The sequence below is a fragment of the Dromiciops gliroides genome, chromosome 1, assembly GCF_019393635.1.
Source record: "Dromiciops gliroides isolate mDroGli1 chromosome 1, mDroGli1.pri, whole genome shotgun sequence".
Taxonomy (NCBI): Eukaryota; Metazoa; Chordata; class Mammalia; order Microbiotheria; family Microbiotheriidae; genus Dromiciops; species Dromiciops gliroides.
The window spans coordinates 486,801,614-486,821,130 of NC_057861.1; the positions used below are offsets into that span (position 1 = coordinate 486,801,614).

General features: G+C 42.1%; 1 protein-coding gene across 2 annotated transcripts in view; it reads right to left on the reverse strand.

Annotated features, from left to right (window-relative positions):
• Positions 1 to 7,436: 7,436 nt before the first annotated feature.
• Positions 7,437 to 19,517, reverse strand: part of FRMPD1 (FERM and PDZ domain containing 1) — a 142,651-nt gene continuing 130,570 nt past the window's right edge. The window contains exons 13-16 of one of the 2 annotated variants that reach the window (XM_043972109.1): positions 14,592 to 14,774; positions 13,010 to 13,154; positions 11,271 to 12,107; positions 7,437 to 10,023 (exon numbers count right to left, since the gene is read on the reverse strand). In XM_043972109.1, the coding sequence (XP_043828044.1) occupies positions 7,553 to 10,023; positions 11,271 to 12,107; positions 13,010 to 13,154; positions 14,592 to 14,774 (3,636 nt within the window). In that variant the 3' untranslated portion in view covers positions 7,437 to 7,552. Of the gene's footprint in view, positions 10,024 to 11,270; positions 12,108 to 13,009; positions 13,155 to 14,582; positions 14,775 to 19,517 lie in introns of both variants that reach the window. The other variant, XM_043972102.1, reaches the window with a different exon arrangement.

Sequence of the window (19,517 nt, forward strand, 5' to 3'; positions counted from 1 at the left end):
AGGTAAGCATGACTTCGATTTTTGAAAGAATTCTAGAATGTGGTGTTTGTTTTTTTGTGGGGCAATGAGGGTTAAGTGATTTGCCCAGGGTCACAAGCTAGTGTCAAGTGTCTGAGGCTGGATTTGAACTCAGGTCCTCCTGAATCCAGGGCCAGTACTTTATCCACTGCACCACCTAGCTGCCCCCATAGAATGCATTGGGGGGGGCAATGGGGGTTAAGTGACTTGCCCAGGGTCACATAGCTAGTAAGTGTCAAGTGTCTGAGGCTGGATTTTAACTGAGGTACTCCTGAATCCAGGGCTGGTGCTTTATCCACTGCGCCACCTAGCCACCCCTATAGAATGCATTTTTAAAGGGACATGTAGTTGATAAGGCCTTGAAAAGGGAAGCAGTAGTCACTAAGAACCCAAATGGCTTCATTATTTTTATAGCCAGTATTTCTGATAAAGGCCTCATTTCTAAAAAATATCAGGAACTAAATCAAATTTATAAGAATCCAAGTCATTCCCCAATTGAGAAATGATCACAGGATATGAACAGGCAGTTTCCTGATGAAGAAATCAAAGCAATCTATTCCCATATGAAAAAATGCTCTAAATCACTATTGATTAGAGAGATGAAAATTAAAGCAACTCTGAGGTACCACCTCACACCTATCAGATTGGCTAATATGACAAAAAAGGAAAATAATAAATGTTGGAGAAGCTGTGGAAAAATTGGAACACTAGTGCATTGTTGGTGGAGCTGTGAACTGATCCAACCATTCTGTAGAGCAATTTGGAATTATGCCCAAAGGGCTATAAAGCTGTGCATACCCTTTGATCCAGCAATACCACTTTTGGGTCTTTTTCCCAAAGAGATCATAAAAAAGGGAAAAAGACCCACATGTACAAAAATATTTATAGCTGCTCTTTTTGTGGTGGCAAGGAATTGGAAATTGAGGGGTTGCCAATCAACTGGGGAATGGCTGGACAAGTTGTGGTATATGAATGTAATGGAATACTATTGTGCTGTAAGAAACGATGAGCAGGCAGATCTCAGAGAAACCTGGAAGGACTTACATGAACTGATGCTGAGTGAGATAAGCAGAACTAAGAGAACATTGTACACAGTATCAACAACATTGTGTGTTGATCAACTGTGATAGACTTGACTCTTCTCAACAATACAATGGTCCAAGATAGTTCCAAAGGTCTCATGATGGAAAATGCTCTCCAAATCCAGAAAAAAAGAACTGTGGAATCTGGATGCAGATTGAACCATATTATTTCTACTTTTTTTTTTGTTTTTCCCTTTTGTTCTGATTCTTCTTTCATAGCATGACTAATGCAGAAATATGTTTAATGTGATTGTACATATATAACCTATATCAGATTGCTTGCTGTCTGGGGGAGGGGGAAGGGTAGGGAGGGAGGGAGAAAAATTTGAAACTAGAAATCTTATAAAAACAAATGTTGAAAACTATCTTTACATGTAACTACAATATTTTTATGATTTAAAAAATAGGTCAATGGGGCAGCTAGGTGGATAAAGCACTGGCCCTGGATTCAGCAGGACCTGAATTCAAATCCAGCCTCAGACACTTGACACTTACTAGCTGTGTGACCTTGGGCAAGTCACTTAACCCTCATTGTCCCCTCCCCCCGCAAAAAAAACCCAGAATAGGTCATTCTGTTTTTTTTGTTTGTTTGTTTTGTGGGGCCTCAGACACTTATTAGCTGTGTGACCCTGGACAAGTCACTTAACCTGTTTGCTTCAGTTTCCTCATCTGTCAAATGAGCAGGAGAAGGAAATGTCAAACCACTCCAATATCTTTGCCAGGAAAACCCCAAATGGGGTTATGAAGAGTCAGATACAACTGAAATGACTATCCAATATATGTCAGACCAACCCAATATCATTTTATGATAGCATTATTAGGTCAGTAGATCAGGGGAGAGATATAAACTTATATTTCTGTGAAGCATTTAACAAAGTTGCTAATAACATCCTCATAGACAAAATAGAGATGAATAATCCAGGTACATTTTTTCATTTTGTCTCTATCAATCAATTACTAAGTGGTTATTAAGCACTTACTCTGTATCAGGCTATGTCAAGTGCATGTGCTATAAATAAAAACCAAAAATAGTCCTTGCCCTCAAGGAACTTATATTCTAATGATAATATTGCTTTTTTGATGTGTCGTTGTTTTTTTTTTTTTTGGTGTGAGGCAATGAGGGTTAAGTGACTTGCACAAGGTCACACAACTAGTAAGTGTCAAGTGTCTGAGGTTGGATTTGAACTCAGGTCCTCCTGCTTTATCCACTTCACGTCTGTCTAATGATAATAGTGTGAATACTAATAATCACAATAGCTAGCATTTTATAAAACTTTAAGGTTTGCAAAGTGCTTTACAAATATCTTATTTTATCCTTACAACAACCCTGGGAGGTAGGTACTATTATCTTCATTTTATAGACGAGGAAGCTGAGGCAGAAGGAAGTTAAATGCCTTGCCCAGAGTCATACCACTACTAAGTTTCTGGGGTTGTTTGAATTCAGTTCTTCTTGAATCAAGGTCCAGTAATGTATCTATTATTCTACCTCTGCAGATCTTATTCAACAGCCGGGGGCGAGGGGAAGGTGATTAATAGTGTAGGGGCCAAATTTAATATATACAGAGTTAATTGGGTGGCTCACCATAATATTTGGACCTCTAGGTCCAAAACTTCCTCCCCTCCGAACTGCCTGCTTCCTTCTAAAACATGTCTAAGGAAATTCAGAATCTTTTAGATATTTATTAATGGGAATAAAATACACAGCAAAGGTGAAATTAATAAAGTCAAGGACAAGGGAATAGGGAAAGAGGAAAATGGATAATCTCCCTAACTCTAACAAAAGCTTATACAATCCCCAAACTCACTTCCAGCTCAGCTTATTCAAAGAACCAGACTTGTTTTTATTAACTCACCACCTGGGGTCTGTAGTTTCAATGGGAGACAGCTGTGCAGCCAAGGCCCACAGGACAAAACCACCAGGAAAAACTCTCCTCCGCTCCCAGAAGCTCACTGTCTGGAAAAGCCCGAGCTTCCCTCAGTGAACGTTTTCTCTCCCTCCCCCAAAAGGGAGGTCCTTCCAACTGCCTGTGGAGAGTGGTTTCCCTGCTGACATCAGCAGCATATGTCACTCAGGGCAGACCAGGTGTGGCCCATCTCCAATCATCCCTAGCAGGTTTTCCAAACACTACTAGATTCCTTCAGGTGAGACCCCTAGGCGTCTGCCAAATTCCATTATTTTACCACAATAGACTGATGTCGGTCTGGGAAAAGGTCTTTAAGCGTCATTCCACAGAAGTCTATTCATGGCCCTGTTCTGTTCAGAATTTTTTATAAAAGCACAGATGGCATGATTATTAAATTTATAACACAAAGCTAAAGGATATACCTAATAATTGGTAATCCAAAAATATTGAGGGCTTTGAATGATGGGTCAAATGTAATAATAAAATATTAGAAAATCAGTTGACTGTAGGATGAAGGAATCTTGGTTAGATAATAGGCCATGAGAATGGAACTGCATAGAAATTAGGGAGTATGGCATAGTGGATAAAGCATTGGCATTTGAAATGAGATCTGAAATCAAGTCTCCTGACTCTGACACTCACCAGCTATGTGATAAGGGGCAAACTCCTTAGCCTCTCAAAGCCTCAGTTTCCTTATATGTAAACCTCCCAGTGTTGTGGTAGGGAAAACATTTTGTAAGACCGATAGTGCTATGGAATGTGAGTTATCATTACGGCATGTCCAAAAAAGCTAATACAATCATAAGTCACATCATAAATGTCCAGAATCCGGATGAGGGTAAATGATGGTTCTGCTCTTTAGACCACATCTGGAGTCTTGCGTTTAGTTCTAGCACCATACTTTAATAAGGCATTTCCAGAGAGAGGTTCATACAGAGGATGGGGACTTGAAAACATACCATGTGACAACTAGTTGAAGGAACTGGTAATATTTAACCCTGAAAACGAGGACATTTAGACAACACACCTGTCTTCAAGAATTTAAAGGTAATCAATGCATACTATTTTCACTTTAGCTTTTTTCCTTTTGCTCTCTTTCTAATTTCACAACTAATAGACTAATATGTAAATATGATTTACATGATTGTACATATATAACCTATATAAAATTGTTTACTATCTTAAGGAGGGAGAAGGTGAAGGAGGGGAAAATTTGGAACTCAAAATCTTATAAAAATGAATGTTAAAAAGTGTCTTTACATATATTTTTAAGCATACTATTTTATTTATTTATTAAACCAAAATTTTTTGTTTTTTTTGCGGGGGCAATGGGGTTTAAGTGGCTTGCCCAGAGTCACCCAGCTAGTAAGTGTCAAGTCTCTGAGGTCAGATTTGAACTCAGGTCCTCCTGAATCCAGGGCTAGTGCTTTATCCATTGGGCCACCTAGCTGCCCCAAAACATACTATTTTCATTTTTATTTATTTATTGATTGATTGATTGAGGCAATTGGGGTTAAGTGACTTGCCCAGGGACACACAGCTAGTAAGTGTTAAGTGTCTGAGGCTGGCTTTGAACTCAGGTACTCCTGACTCCAGGGCTGGTGCTCTATCCACTGCACTACCTAGCTGCCCCAAAACATACTATTTTTAAAAGGGAAAGGGAAACCAGATTAGACTTGTTTTACTTGGCTCCAGAAAGTGGAACTAGGACCAGTGGATAGAATTTGCAGTCAAAATTTAAGATAGAAGGAGCTTCCGGGGCAGCTAGGTGGTGCAGTGGATAAGGCACTGGCCCTGGATTCAGGAGGACCTGAGTTCAAATCCGGCCTCAGACACTTAACACTTACTAGCTGTGTGACCCTGGGCAAGTCACTTAACCCCAATTGCCTCACTAAAAAAAAATGCACAGTAGAGAACAGAAAGCCAGAAAGAATCATAGACAAGTAGAATAGCTTTAAAAGTCACATATTGAGTTTTCATATTATATTTTTAAAAAGCTACACACAATACAGCGACAAATTCCATTTGTGTTATGCTATGTTTATGGAAATGCTGGTCAGTTAACTAGCATTTATTAAGTGTCTACTATTGGGGCAGCTAGGTGGCACAGAGGATAGAGCACTGGCCCTGGATTCAGGAAGACCTGAATTCAAATCTGACCTCAGACACTTGACACTTTCTAGCTGTGTGACCCTGGGCAAGTCACTTAACCCTCATTGCCCGGCTCCCCCCCCCCAAAAAAAAAGATGGAAGGAGCTTCTTTGAAAGATAGTGAAGTCCCCATTTCTGGTACTCCAAGCATGGTCTGGATGGCCATTTGTAGGGAATGTTAGAGAGTAGATTTCTGCTACCTAGTCCATTCCATCTACATCCTTCATTCATCTAAGAACAGATAAGAATAAATCAGAGGCAGCTGGCAGCAGGGGGCCATTGCTGCCACCATTGCTACCTCATCCTTTCTCCCCACCTGGAGGCTTTCAGTGTTCCTTGCTTCACTCACCACTGGGAGAGAGAAAAGAAGGCTCCTTTGGCTAGTTATTATCTTTTTGCCTCACACTCAGCAGCCAACCAAAAGACTTTTTCTTCATCAATTATCAATTACCAAATTGGTTAGGAAACAGTAATAGAATACCTGCATATGTTATGAAGTCCACATTGGTGACTGTTATCAGGCAGAGCCTGCTGCATGTGCTCATAAGGACTGGGCTGTCATTGACCATTCCTTAACTTTAGCAATCTGAATATGTGTAGGCATTTTCCTCACTTGGAGTACTGAATATTGATGAAGTCACAGGCCTAGATCAAAAGATTCAAGAGGCTAGGTCCTTCCTTGAGCTCTATAAAATGATAGTTGGCCCAAGTGAAATCTTTGAAGGTTTCCCACAGCATCTTTTTCTTAGATCTCTTTCAGGCCTAAATCCTGCTATCTCTGTCCTTTATTCCTGCATTCCCATGAACTTTTAGGAGCAAATATGTGATTTTTAAAATCTGTGTTGTTGTTGTTATTTCTCTTGGGCAAGTTCCTTTAAAAAGAGCTAACTAAAGGTGTTGGTGGATGACAGTAGCAACAAGGACATTAGTGAAGAATGAACAACCAGTTTCCTGAAAATAATAGGAAAAATGCTTAACCATCATGCATACCTTTAAAAAATACCAGTTCTTATGCCCAAAGGGCTATAAAACTGTGCATACCCTTTAATCCAGCAATACCACTGACCTCCCCCAAAGACATCCCTCAAAAGAGAAAAGGACCTATTTGTACAAAAATCTTTATAGCAGCTCTTTTTGTGGTGGCTAAGAATTAGAAATCAAAGGAATGCTTATCAATTGGGGAATAGCTAAACAAGCTATGATATATGATGGTGATGGAATATATTGTGCTATAAGAAATGACAAGCAGGACGATTTCAGAAAGGCCTGGAAAGATTTATATGAACTGATGGATGGATAGCGAGTTGAGCAGAACCTGGAGAATGTTGTGCACAGAGACAGCAATATTGTTTGATGAAGAATTGTGAATGACTGAACTATTCTCAGCAATACAATGATCCAAGACAATCCCCAAGGACTAATGATGAAGCAGACTATCCACCTCCAAAGAAAGAAATTATATTGATCGAACAGACTGAAGCATGCTATTTTTCACTTTCTTTCATTTTTTTCTTTTATTCGTCTTCTTATACAAAATTACTAACATGGTAATTTACATAATTGCACATGTATAACCTATATCTGATTGCTTACCGCCTCAGGGAGGGAGAGATAGAATTTGGAACTTTAAATAAAAATGTTTATTAAAAAAAATACTGGTTCTGCTCACAGGCTGTTCTGAGGGTAGAAGAATCATGCTGCAGGCTAAAAGTGCCTCTTGAGTATTCTGGTTGCATCCTGTAAGTAGGTACAACGATTGACCTAAATACTTTCTCCTTCTTTCAGTAGTCAATATATGCTCAAAGGTGGGTTTTGTATTTTTTTTTTGAGGGGGGGAGGAGAGTAATAATGCAAATAACATAGTACTTAGCTCTAGATTAAACAAAGGCAGATGTCCAATAGGTGCCTTTTAAAAAAGAATGGACTTTTAAAAAAATTTAAAGGAATTATTCTACACATAAGATCATAAAGGTTAGAATTAGACAGCACCTCAGAGGTCACCTAGTCCAACCTTCCTCTTTTATAGATGAAAAAAATGGAGGCAGAGATGTTCAATGACTTTCAGTCTGAAATTTCTCTTTTGCTTTTTTGGGAGGGTCTAGCATTCATCTCCACTCCCCCATTCCCATATCCTTCCTGCCTCCCACCAAACATGAAAAATACTACATCATGGAAAGTAGGCCAAAGATCTCCCTCTTCTCCCCACCATCCTCAACGAAAGGATATGGCCTGTGGTTCTCTCGTGAACCACACCTTATGACACATATGATACGGACTACCATTCAACATCAAGGTGTTTATTTTGAGAACTCTCTAAACAGTAAATGTGTGCGGGTTGTTTTTTAGGGTCATCCCCACGTAGATGGGATAGGAGTCAGTAAACTGGTGGGATGAGGTTCACAAGGCCATGGATGCCCGGAACTTCTGGGTGAGACAAAATACAGCTGCCGTGAGGGCGGTGCACTGGCGTGCTAATAATTTCACGCTCAAATCTCGATAGCCTTTCTCACAGGTCAGCTTCGCTGCCTGAACGAACTGATAGTAGGCGCAAACAACGTCTCTGAGGTTCACCATGACGTCTCTGTGCGTCCTCACGCAGCGGCCGCAGTTTGTAAACTGGAAGCACAAGCCCACCAGCTGGATGAGGTTTCGGAAGGTTTCTTGCACAGCGCTCTGCATTTCTTCAGGGGACTGGTCGATTTTAATCACGTGCTGACAGCTAGACATGAGCTTCTGGGATCCTGTACAGAGGCTATTCCTGTTTTCAGAAAAGTACCAGGCACATCTGTCTTGGGGGTGTTTGTTCCCATTCCCCCCAAACTGTTCTAAAATATCCTGTAATTCCACCACACGATCCAGGAGCTGGCAAAAGCCGTCTGGGGATTTGCATAGTCCAGCTTTCAACTGGTTTACGATTTTGGTATAATACTCAGACCAGAGGCAGTTGTTCCTTAGATGGGTCTCACTGCCGCTGCAGCTGTTGCTTCTGGTGAGCTCGGGTCTCCAATGCACAGAATACTGGCTTCCTGAGGAAGGGGGAGTCGTGAGCGGGGCCGAGGAGAGCGTCGTTTCTAAATCAGAGTTCTCATCATCGACCTCAGGGTCCAAGCCACGGAAACAAGTGGCGTAGGCTAACTGACAACTGCACTGCTCCATCCCGATTTTGGGTAAGATTACGTCTTTCATCCCTGCAAAATCCAAAGAACGGTCTGACCTGTGATTCGTGGAAACAGTAGGATTGCTTTTATGAACAAAACACAGGAGAGGCTTCTTTGAAGAAGGAGGCACGATACTAAGGCTTTCCTTGTCCGTTTCTAAGATATCACCACGCGCAGCAGAGAAATAGTTTGGACACTTCAGTTTCTTTAGACTGCAATCTGTTCCCTGCCCGAAAGCATCTCCCAGGTGATAGGAAGGTGGATTCTGTGGCGATTGCCCCTTCTTAAAATCCACGGGTAGGAGCGTGACACTAGGAGGCGCCTTTTCCCTCGTTTCATTGTCAAGGTGCTCTGGTACAGAACTACCTTCATGAAACGTCTGCAAGCCTATTGGAACGGACAGGTGCCCATGAAAGCCATCCGAGCCTAAATGCTTCTCTGACAATAATAACTCCTGCTCTTGGGGGAGGCCGGCTTGGCCTATACCAACGAGGTGGGCTGCTTCTCTGCCTTCTTGCTCGTGCCACAGTGATGCTTGATTAGTCTTTGTTCCAAATGCCTGCCACTTGGGCAGAGGGGCAATTTCACCAGAGAAGTCGTTGATTTCCAAAGGCAGCCTCACATTAGCTAAAGACGTTTTACCTGTATCATCCAAATCCTTCCTGGGTTCCTCCTGAAATAAAATGCCACTGTTCTGGTTGATGTCACAAATAGAAAGACCTGCCTCTTTGCTACCCCCAAAGGAAGGTTGCTTGAGGCGTTCCCCTCCTTGGTCTGTGATAGCAGAAAGAGGCACCTCCTCTTCTGAATTTTTAACACATTCACTATTTCTGGGTCGGTCCCCTGAAGAAAACAAAGGCTCTAGGCATTTTTGGATTGTTTCCTGTATTGGGTTTTCAAACAAATGCCTGAATCCCATTTCAAATTGTGGTTTTGTATTGACTCCTGGGATTCCCTGGCTTACTTCCTGTTGTTCTGGGCTGCCTGCTGAATTGTCTTTGGTTCCTGGAGGGACATTACAGGGATCTGAGGGGCAGGTCTGAGTCTCTGACATTTGGTCTTTGCAAACCCTGACATTTCCATCTTGAAGTTGAAAGGTTTTTTCAGAAGGATCTGACCGGTCATTTTGTTCAAACAAATCTGAAGAGCGATGATGGGGGACACTGCTTGGAGTGCTACTAGTGGTCAAAGGGGCAACACTAGAATTTTCTTTATTTTCTGGATCAATCCTAAGGCGAACTGCTGAAATGGAAGAAACAAAGGAATCAATAACTGATTTGGTTTCCATTGTTTCAGGTTCCATTTCCATTAAATCCGAGGAATGGTTTTTACTCTTGGCTTCCCTTGGAGAAGTCAATAGTCCAAGGGCCTTTGTTTCAAGAAGACCAGGTTCTCCTTGCATATCTTGTAACGATGACACAGTTGGTGAGTGAGAGACAAAGGAAAGGTAGGGCTCCCGTTCATAGTAGCACATGTGGTCTACACTTTCCAGGGAGTATGATGGAGCCAAAGGAAAGGTAACCTGAGATGTATAGTCAGTCTGTAAGAAAGACCTTCTTTTTCTCAGAGTCTTTGCATATTTCTTCACCCCCACTCTTCTGCTATGCTCTCTTTTATGTGGTCTTGGAGTCAGGCCTTCCTCTGAGTTCTCTCTTTTTTTAACTTTACATCCCAGATCACTCCATTCCTCGGTAGGGACCGTGCTGTGATCTAGATATAAAGAAAGGAAGTACATGACAAAGTTACTTATTGCACTTGATGTACCACCACCACAACAACGGTTACAATAAAGCTGTAGTCTCAGCACTACAGATAAAATTTTTGGTCATCTCCAGAAAAAGTATGCTTGTTGGGACTGAAAGGCAGAGTCATATCATTTAACTTGTTAATACCTCATCTCCTCAGTCCAGTCACTATTCTAGTGCATCATTCTGCCTTCCCTAGATGTGTATAGTTCCAACTTCTTTAAAAGATGATTTAAAAAAAAAGAAGGCTCCTTGAGGGAAGGGACTATTTTTTGCCTCTTTTTGTATCTCTAGCACTTAGCACAGTGCCTTGTACATACCAGGCACTTAATAACTGTTATAGGTTGATTGATTGTTTTAAGAAAAGATGATTTTCCCCTCCATGTCCTTCTTTAATTGTCAAGATACTATTACAAGATACTCTGTTTTTCAGAGCTAAGACCCAGGAAGCAAGCTGTGCCCTGAGCTTGGCATAACAAGAATCCTTTGTGCTCACCCTCTGGATGATCTCAGCCACAGCAAAATTCCAGAATTGTTTCATATAATTATTGTATTGCTTTGACTGGCACCAGGTATTCTCTGAGCTCAGACAAGTACCTGCTGTATCCATGTCCCTGTCATGAAGCCCTGCTATGAATCAAACTTGTCTTATTGTCAGGGCTACATTTCACTGCAGTAGCCATTGCTATAAGTATTGAGATCTCCCAACACCAAAGTGGGTTCCCCTCCTAAGAGGGTGCCCCGGTACATATATCTAATTTCCCTCCTTGCTTGGAAGCTGTTTCCCTCACTTGGAAATTAAATTTCTGTTTCATTCCTGACTCTCCTGTCTCTAGCCTGCTCTGTTGGACTCTGACCATCCACAGGTTAGAGGTTGGTCCAGTTGACATAATTTTGTGTGTGTGTGTGTGTGTGTGTGTGTGTGTGTGTGTGAACTTTGTAGAAGACTCTTTAGATAACTTGGGAATATGTGGGGGGGTATATATGTATGTCTCTCTGTCCTCTTGGGGTACAGGAGAATTATGGGCAGAGAGATACAGGATCTGGCAGAAATACATTCATAAAGCTCCCAACTTTCTCCACTGGAGAAACCCTGGAGCACCGCCAAGCCCTCTGGCACCATTACTAATTAGTAAGTACCTCCTTGTCTCACGGCACTTTCAACACTCCTCCAAGGTCACCGATGACAGATACAACCTACCATCAGCTCACCTGAGAGGGAATCTGAGGGTGTCAGTTTATCAGCTGCATCATAAAATTCATCATCCGAGCTGGTGTCTTCAAAACTTGGAGAAGGATTTAAAAGAAGGGATTCTACCACTGAGGCTGGAACAGCTTTCCAGACGCTCCCCTCCTGAACAGGCCGCGATGGCCCATTCCTAGAAGAACTGCTCTCTGAGCTGTTGCTTAGGACACTGGCAGGAGAAACGTTAGAACACAGATTGTAGTAGTCCATGCTGCTTCCGTCATAAAGCCTGGGGTCCACCGTGGATGCATGCAGCTCATTCCCTAGGCTAGATTTCAGGTCGCCTCTATAGTTGGAGAACTCGGTCTTCTGGAGCTCAGCATTGGCTCTCTGGTTTAAGTCCAGCAGGCAAAGGAAGCCACTGGTTTCAATTTGTCCCCTTTCCTCCCTGCCGTCCAGAGAAGGGGGCGGATTGTTTTTATCCAAACTTTCTTTAAAGTTGGCTGTATGGAAGTGGAAAAACTCAGGCCTGCTGGAGGAGCAGGCATCTAAGTCATCCTCTTCGAGGGCATCCATGGAGTCACTGGAGCCGCTGGTTTTGCAACCTCGGCTCTCGGTGTTGGCCGAATCGGAGCCTTCAGAGGTGTTGTCGGTGATGTTGCTGACTCCGTTGCAGATGCTCTTCTCAGCCTCTGTTGGGGTGATGCTCTCGTCTTTCTGCTCACTGAGCATTTCCTGTTCTTCCTCTTCACAGAGGGGACTTATGTGGTCAAATTTCACTGGGTGCTTGTCTGAGACGTATTCCAGGGAAGAGTCAACTTCTGAGGATTCCTCTGAGTCACTGCAAGCTCTTGATTCATAACCTGCAAAGAGAGACGTAGAGCAAGGACTCAGCTTTATTGTATCATGGAGCCCTCTGGCTGTCTGGAAAAGCCAGATTCCTTCTCACAATAAATAATGTTTCAAAATAATTGAAGGAAATAACCATGCCATATAGAGGTTAGTAAAAATAAAGATGCCATTTTTTCCCCCATCCAAGTTCACAGATCCCACTGAAAGTTCCCAAGTTAAGGACCCCTGAAGTAGAGAATGTATGCAAAACATACACATTTATCTGTCTATCCATTCATCCATCCACCCACCCATCCATCCATCCACCTATCCACCCATCCATCCACCAATCTAGTACCCATCCATTCATCCATTGACCCACCCATCCATCCATCCACCCATCTATCTATCTATCTATCTATCCATGTATTGCATGCACAAAGAGAAGTAATTAGCGTAGCTGGAAAGGTAGGTTGGGGTCAGGTTGTGAAGGGATTTAAACGTCAAACAAAGTAGTTCATGATTTATTCTAGAGGCAATGGGGGGCTATTAGAATTCATTGAGTAGGGAACTAACAGGATCAGACCTGCAATTAAGGAAAATAACTTTGTCAGTTATGTGGAGATGAATTGGAGGGAAGGAGAGACTTGAGGCCAGGACACATTGGGAGGCCATTGCAACAGTCCAGGCAAAAGGTGATGAAAGTCAGAACTAAGGTGTAAAGGAACAGCAAAAAGGACAGTTTGACTGGATTATAGAGTGTACAGAGGAGAGTAATAAGTAATTATATATATATATATATATATTTATATATCTACATATATATGCACGGGGCATATTCTGGGCTCCTGGATCTCACTTCGAATCATAACTCTCTCTGAGACCAGAAAAATAAGACTGTATTGTGATCCTTCCAAATAGCTCGGAGTCTTACCTTCTTCAGCAGAGATCCGATGAACTTGTTTATTTCTACCACAGAGGAATATGGAGGCAGTTGAGTCAACAAACAGTCTGTAGTAGCCAGCAATGAGGCAGGCAAGGTCTTTAGCACTATTAGATTCCAGCAACAGAGTGAGAAGCTTCAAAGGTAAAACAAGGTCTAATATTTATATAAGGACAAGAGAATTTTCAGAAGATAACGACGAGGCCTACACATGACCCACAGTCTGACATGGTCAATATATTCCACCATCCACTGCCATATTGGTAATGAAATGGATGAACCTATAAGGGTACTTGTGGTAGAGATGGGGAGGGCAGGGGAAAGAAAGTGGGAAGGTTTGCCCCTTTTGCCTCCCTCAGGGCAACTACCCTTCCTTAACACAATTATCTTTTTTTTTGTTTGTTTTTGGTGGGGCAATGAGGGTTAAGTGGCTTGCCCAGGGTCACACAGCTAGTAAGTGTCAAGTGTCTGAGGCTGAACTTGAACTCAGGTCCTCTTGAATCCAGGGCCAGTGCTTTATCCACTGCGCCACCTAGCTGCCCCCATAACGCAATTATCTTATAGTAATGACCCCTTCCCAACACAACCACTAAGCCTACCTCACCCTAACTTCTCCCTGCACCATTTTCCTTGAATCACAAAAGACAATGTAGTAAGAAGAGGGAGGAGGGAAAGGAATAAGCATTCACATACCACCTACTATGTGCTGGCTACTGTGCTAAGAGCTTTTACAAATATGACCTCATTTGAAGAGGGAGAGAGAGGGGCAGCTAGGTGGCGCAGTGGATAAAGCACTGGCCCTGGATTCAAGAGGACCTGAGTTCAAATCCAGCCTCAGACACTTGACACTAGCTATGTGACCCTGGGCAAGTCATTGCCCCACCAAAAAAAAAAAAAAAGAAAGAAGAGGGAGAGAGAGGCAAAGAAGTTGAAAGGGGAGGGGACAGTACAAGTACTGAAAAAAGTTGGATCAATTTAGGATTTCTAAGCATGCCAAGTCAATCTCCTGATTTTAGTTCCTATAATACCCCCCAATCTAGCTTCTTGAGCAACTGATCTGACCCCATGTGTATATGGTATAATCTCCTGGTCCTCACAGCTAAGCTTTACAACCATATCGCAATTTCCCCAACAGTTTATTTTCCCACTTTAATGTTTTTGTATTTTGTTTCAGGCAATGAAAACATTTCAGAATCTTCCCAGGGGTTGGTAGACTTCATTGTAATAGGCACAATCAACATTATGACTAGTGGACAACGTGATACATTTTCCTGGGCACGGATGCTTCATCTTTAATTTTATTTTTGTACAAATTACTTTTTTTTTTTTTTTAGTGAGGCAATTGGGGTTAAGTGACTTGCCCAGGGTCACACAGCTAGTAAGTGTTAAGTGTCTGAGGCCGGATTTGAACTCAGGTACTCCCAAGTCCAGGGCCGATGCTCTATCCACTGCACCACCTAGCTGCCCCACAAATTACTTTTTAATCTTAAAGCCATCACATCCCTTTGCCACAGAAGATTTATGGGGACAAGCTTTGGAACTTTGATACTTAGGGTTGTCTAACCTTAGTTACCTTGACATCCTGAAGATAAATTTTGACCATGCTCACTTTCTCCGACTCTTCCATCAGTTCTACTCGGCTAATATTTCCAAACTCTGCCAGTGTTGACATAATGTTGAGTTTACTGTTAATAATCTGGCTGATTCCATACTTGGCTCCAACTAGAAGGGCGATGTATGATTCCCTATCCTGTAACTATAGGAGAATAGACAAATGAGCAATCAATTTCCTCCCATATCCACAAGATAACACATTACATTCAGAATGAGAGAAGAAGGAAGGCAATTTATTTTTATTTAATAAAACATTCCTCATTCATCCAGTTGTCAAATTGGCACATGTGCTATTTCATGTTTTTTTGGTTTTGTTTTGTTTTTCATTGATGGGAACATTGTCTGGTTACTATTAATAAGAAGGCTTCTTGATTTCAGTTAACCCAAGGGCAATTACTGGCTATTTTAGGAATAAGGTGATGCTTGTGCTTCTTTCTATGAAAGATACCCACAATCACCTATCTGGTCATGTTTCCACGGCACCTTTCATAGGACATAAGGGTTTTGTTTTGTTTTTTTTAGTGAGGCAATTGGGGTTGTGACTTGCCCAGGGTCACACAGCTAGTAAGTGTTAAGTGTCTGAGGCTGGATTTGAATGCAGGTACTCCTGACTCCAGGGCTGGTGCTCTATCCACTGCGCCACCTAGCTGCCCCTCATAAGGGTTTTAATAGATAATGCATAAGATTCTTAGTAAGTCCAATACAGAGACCTTTACATTATTGTTGTTCAGTTGTATCTGACTCTTTGTGTCCCCATTTGGAGTTTTCTTGGCAAAGATACCAGAATGGTTTGCCATTTCCTTCTCCAGTTCATTTTATGGATAAGGCAAACAGGGTTAAGTGACTGGCCCAGGGTCACACAGCTAGTAAGTGTCTATGGCCATACTTGAACTCAGGAAAATGAGTCTTCTTGACTCCAGGCCTGGTGTTCTATTCACTATGCCATCTAGCTGCCCCTAATTATAGAGACCTAGACAATAACAATTAAAAGGAATAGAAGTGGAGACTCAGGAATACCAGCTGTTGCTAAGCAAACAGGACATACCCATCTCATAGCTAGGACTGAGACTGACAAAGGTTTCTATAATAATAAAAGCTCACATTTACATGGCATCTACTATATGCCAGGCACTGTGCTAAGTGCTTTATAATGATCTCATTTGATCCTCACAACAACGCTGGAAGGTAGGTTATCCCCATTTTACAGAGGAGGAAAATGAGGCAAACAGGTTAAAGTGACAGGCCCAGGGTTGTGCAACTATTAAGCGTCTAAGGTCACATATGGACTCAGGTCTTCCTGACTCCAGGTCTAGCCACTGCACCATCTGGCTGCCATCAGTACAGAATCTGTTACATGGGGTTAGTCTGTCCTTCTCAAACCCTTCTCCTCCCACAGCCTTTGACTGGACAGTCCAAGGAACTGGGGCACAAGGAGCTGATGAATTAAGTGACAGGGAGGAAGAAGGCGGGGGGGGGGGAGAGAGAGAGAGAGAGCAGGGACTAGAAAGGACCAGAAAGCAAGTAAAATTTGTTTTGTTGGCTCTCTTTCTAGGAAGAAGGGGGGGGGGGAGAGAGCAGGGACTAGAAAGGACCAGAAAGCAAGTAAAATTTGTTTTGTTGGCTCTCTTTCTCTTGTATCTCCCAATGTCCCTTCAGTCCTCCATCCTTCCCCCCCTCAAGCTAGACCCCAATCCCCCATTCAGGGGGATTGCTGCTCCAAAGTGGACCTTTATTTCTTCTCCTCCAATCCATTAAAAATCTGATTCTTGCAGCAGCTAGGTGGCACAGTGGATAGAGCACTGGCCCTGGATTCAGGAGGACCTGAGTTCAAATCCAGCCTCAGACACTTGACATTTACTAGCTGTGTGACCCTGGGCAAGTCACTTAACCCCAACTGCCTCACCCCAAATCCCCCCAAACCCCCAAAACCCCAAAAATCTAATTCTCAAAAAAAAATATCTGATTCTCTCCTTCCTTCTCCCCTAGGTGTAAAAAAAGGAACCAGGTTAAACCAACCCACACAGAAAGCTGGTAGGGAAAGCAGAACCGAGATCCTTCTCTTAGGGCCTCCTTCTAGCACAGGAAAGGAGTCACAAACTCTCCTTCCCCATCCCACTTCCATGATTTAATCAGATGGAGAATCAGGAAGGCCTGGCTATGATGTTCTAGATTCCGGGGCTCTTCAGAACATCTTCTGGCTCCACCAAATCACTTCTGCACAAGTGACCCCAGAAATGCTTGGTCTATCAGTTCAAAAGTAATATTAATTGGAGTTATTTATTATGAACAGCTTCCAATTTATGTCCAATTACTGTGGCAGAGAAAAATGATTATGCACAGCATTAAATATATTAGATGAAAACTTATGTTTTATTTGATTACAGCATTAAACTGTTTTCATGTGCTGTTGCCAGTGATTTGTAGCTTAGGCATCCACTCACAACTTAAAAAACAAAACAAAACCACATCACGCATTGGGTTCATATTCCTACAACTAACCAAACTATAATGGAGTCTTTATATATTGGTCATCTGGCTTTGACTCAAGATTAAAACACACACATGGGGCAGCTAGGTGGCACAGTGGATAGTGCACCGGCTCTGGATTCAGGAGTACCTGAGTTCAAATCTGGCCTCAGACACTTAACACTTACTAGCTTTGTGACCCTGGGCAAGTCACTTAACCCCAATTGCCCTGCAAAAAAAACAAAAACAAAAACAAAAAAACACACACATAATAAAATGGTATTTGATAGACTATCCACAACTTGCCTGATTATTTTTTTGGGTCAGGGGAACGGAGGGAGAGACGACAATACTGAGGGTGTCAACAGGGAACCCAGATCTGGTGTAGGGAACTTCTGGCGAGAAAACTCCCTCTACCAGTGCAGACTGCTGCCTGCTCAAGGAAGTTGCCTGGGGAAGCTGAGGAGCTAAACAATGAGCCTGGGGCAGCTAGGTGGCACAGTGGATAGAGCACTGGTCCTGGAGTCAGGAAGACCCGAGTTCAAACCCGGCCTCAGACACTTAACACTTACTAACTGTGTGACCCTGGGCAAGTCACTTAACCCTGTTTGCCTCACTAAACAAAACAATGAGCCTCCAGGCTCAGATACCTAGGAGGTATCAAAGGCAGGAGCAGAACCCATGGATTCAATTTCTGACTCTGGTTCTTGACTGGACACTAACTGGAAATCATGAAAGATTAAGACTGAATTATAGACACAGAATGTTAAGGTGGGAAGGGACCTTTTGAGATTATCTAATCCAGAGGTTTTTAGCTTGGGGTCTGTGAACTGTTAAATTTTTATTTATTTCTTTGCTTGTGGAGGCAATCGAGATTAAATGACTTGTCCAAGGTCACACAGCTAATAAATATCTGAGGCTGGATTTGATCTCAGGTACTCCTAACTCCAGGGCCCCTGCTCTATCACTGTGCCATTTAACTGCCCCTCTGTGAACTTAAAAAAAATTTTTTTGATAACTGTGTTTCAACATAATTGGTTTCCTTTGTAATCTAATGTATTTTATATTATGCATTTAAGAAAGATTATTCTGCTAAGGAGTCCCTATGTTTCACCAGATTGCCAAGAGGGGCCATTTACACAAAAAAGGTTAAGAATCTTTGCTCTTTGTCCAACAGCCTCATTTCACAGGTGAGGAAAGTTGAGTTCCTTCAAACACGGAAACACGGTTTGAAAAGTAGCTTCCAATCCCTTATTCACTGTAAGCTTGGACATCCTTGTTCTCTGGAAACTAAATGAAAGAAAAACAGCTTCCTCATGTGAGTAAAAAGCCAAGAATAATACAAAAAAAAATTCTGTAAAATCCTAAACCATATTGAAATTGATGTGAGTCTGTCACCAAAGGATGCTATTTCTCCTGATAGTTAAAAAAAACCCAACAAACCCAACATAGCAACTCCAAGATCCCAAGCAAATAGCAAGTCCTTAAAATATATAATCTCCAAGGTCCCTGTGAACTCTAACATTCTGATTCTCTATTCACACAATGTAAAAATAATATCCAACATTATCCAAAATGTTTGTATGCAGTGTTCTCAGAAACAAATGAAGTTACTGTGTAATTCCGGCCTTTTACCTTTGTTTTTGCTTTCAAGAACAGAATAAAAAAGGAAAAAACAAGCATGTGTTTCGCTGGTACAAGTATGATCAGGTAAACCATTTCTGTTTATAATAATTGGGTGGTTGATTCACTAGGAGCAGAGGCAGAGCCAGGAACAGAAATGATACAAAAAGTTCTCATCATTTTGGCCATCAAACATTCTGTACCTCAGGCAGGAGGCTACATCCTCCGGGAACTGGAATAAGAACACTTTCCTGGGAATAGCTGGGCCAATTCTCTGCTTGTATGGAAGCATAAGCCTTTAGGAACACTATTAGAAAGCAATGGGGCAGCTAGGTGGCTCAGTGGATAAAACACTGGCCCTGGATTCGGGAGGACCTGAGTTCAAATCTGACCTCAGACACTTAACACTTACCAGCTGTGTAACCTTGGGCAAGTCACTTAACCCTCATTGCCCTGCCTCCCCCCCCCAAAGAAGGCAATGAGCCTTTATTAAGCACCTACTATTCATCAGGCACTGTGCTAAGGGCATTTTACAAATATTATCTCATTTCCTTTCTGGAACATGGCTAAAGTATAAATAGGTTCTGCATGACTTCATATTTGTGATGGGTTTGATATCTCTTGCCTTCTCAATGGGTGGGGGTGAGGATGTGGGGACAGGGAGAGAATTTGTAACTGAAAATAAAACTGAATTTTAAAAGTAGTGTCTACATTACTACTAAGGTTGTATTCAATAAAGTTTCAATTTTGTGGCTTTTGGATAGGTAAAGTGACTTTACCTTTTCAAAAAAAACCT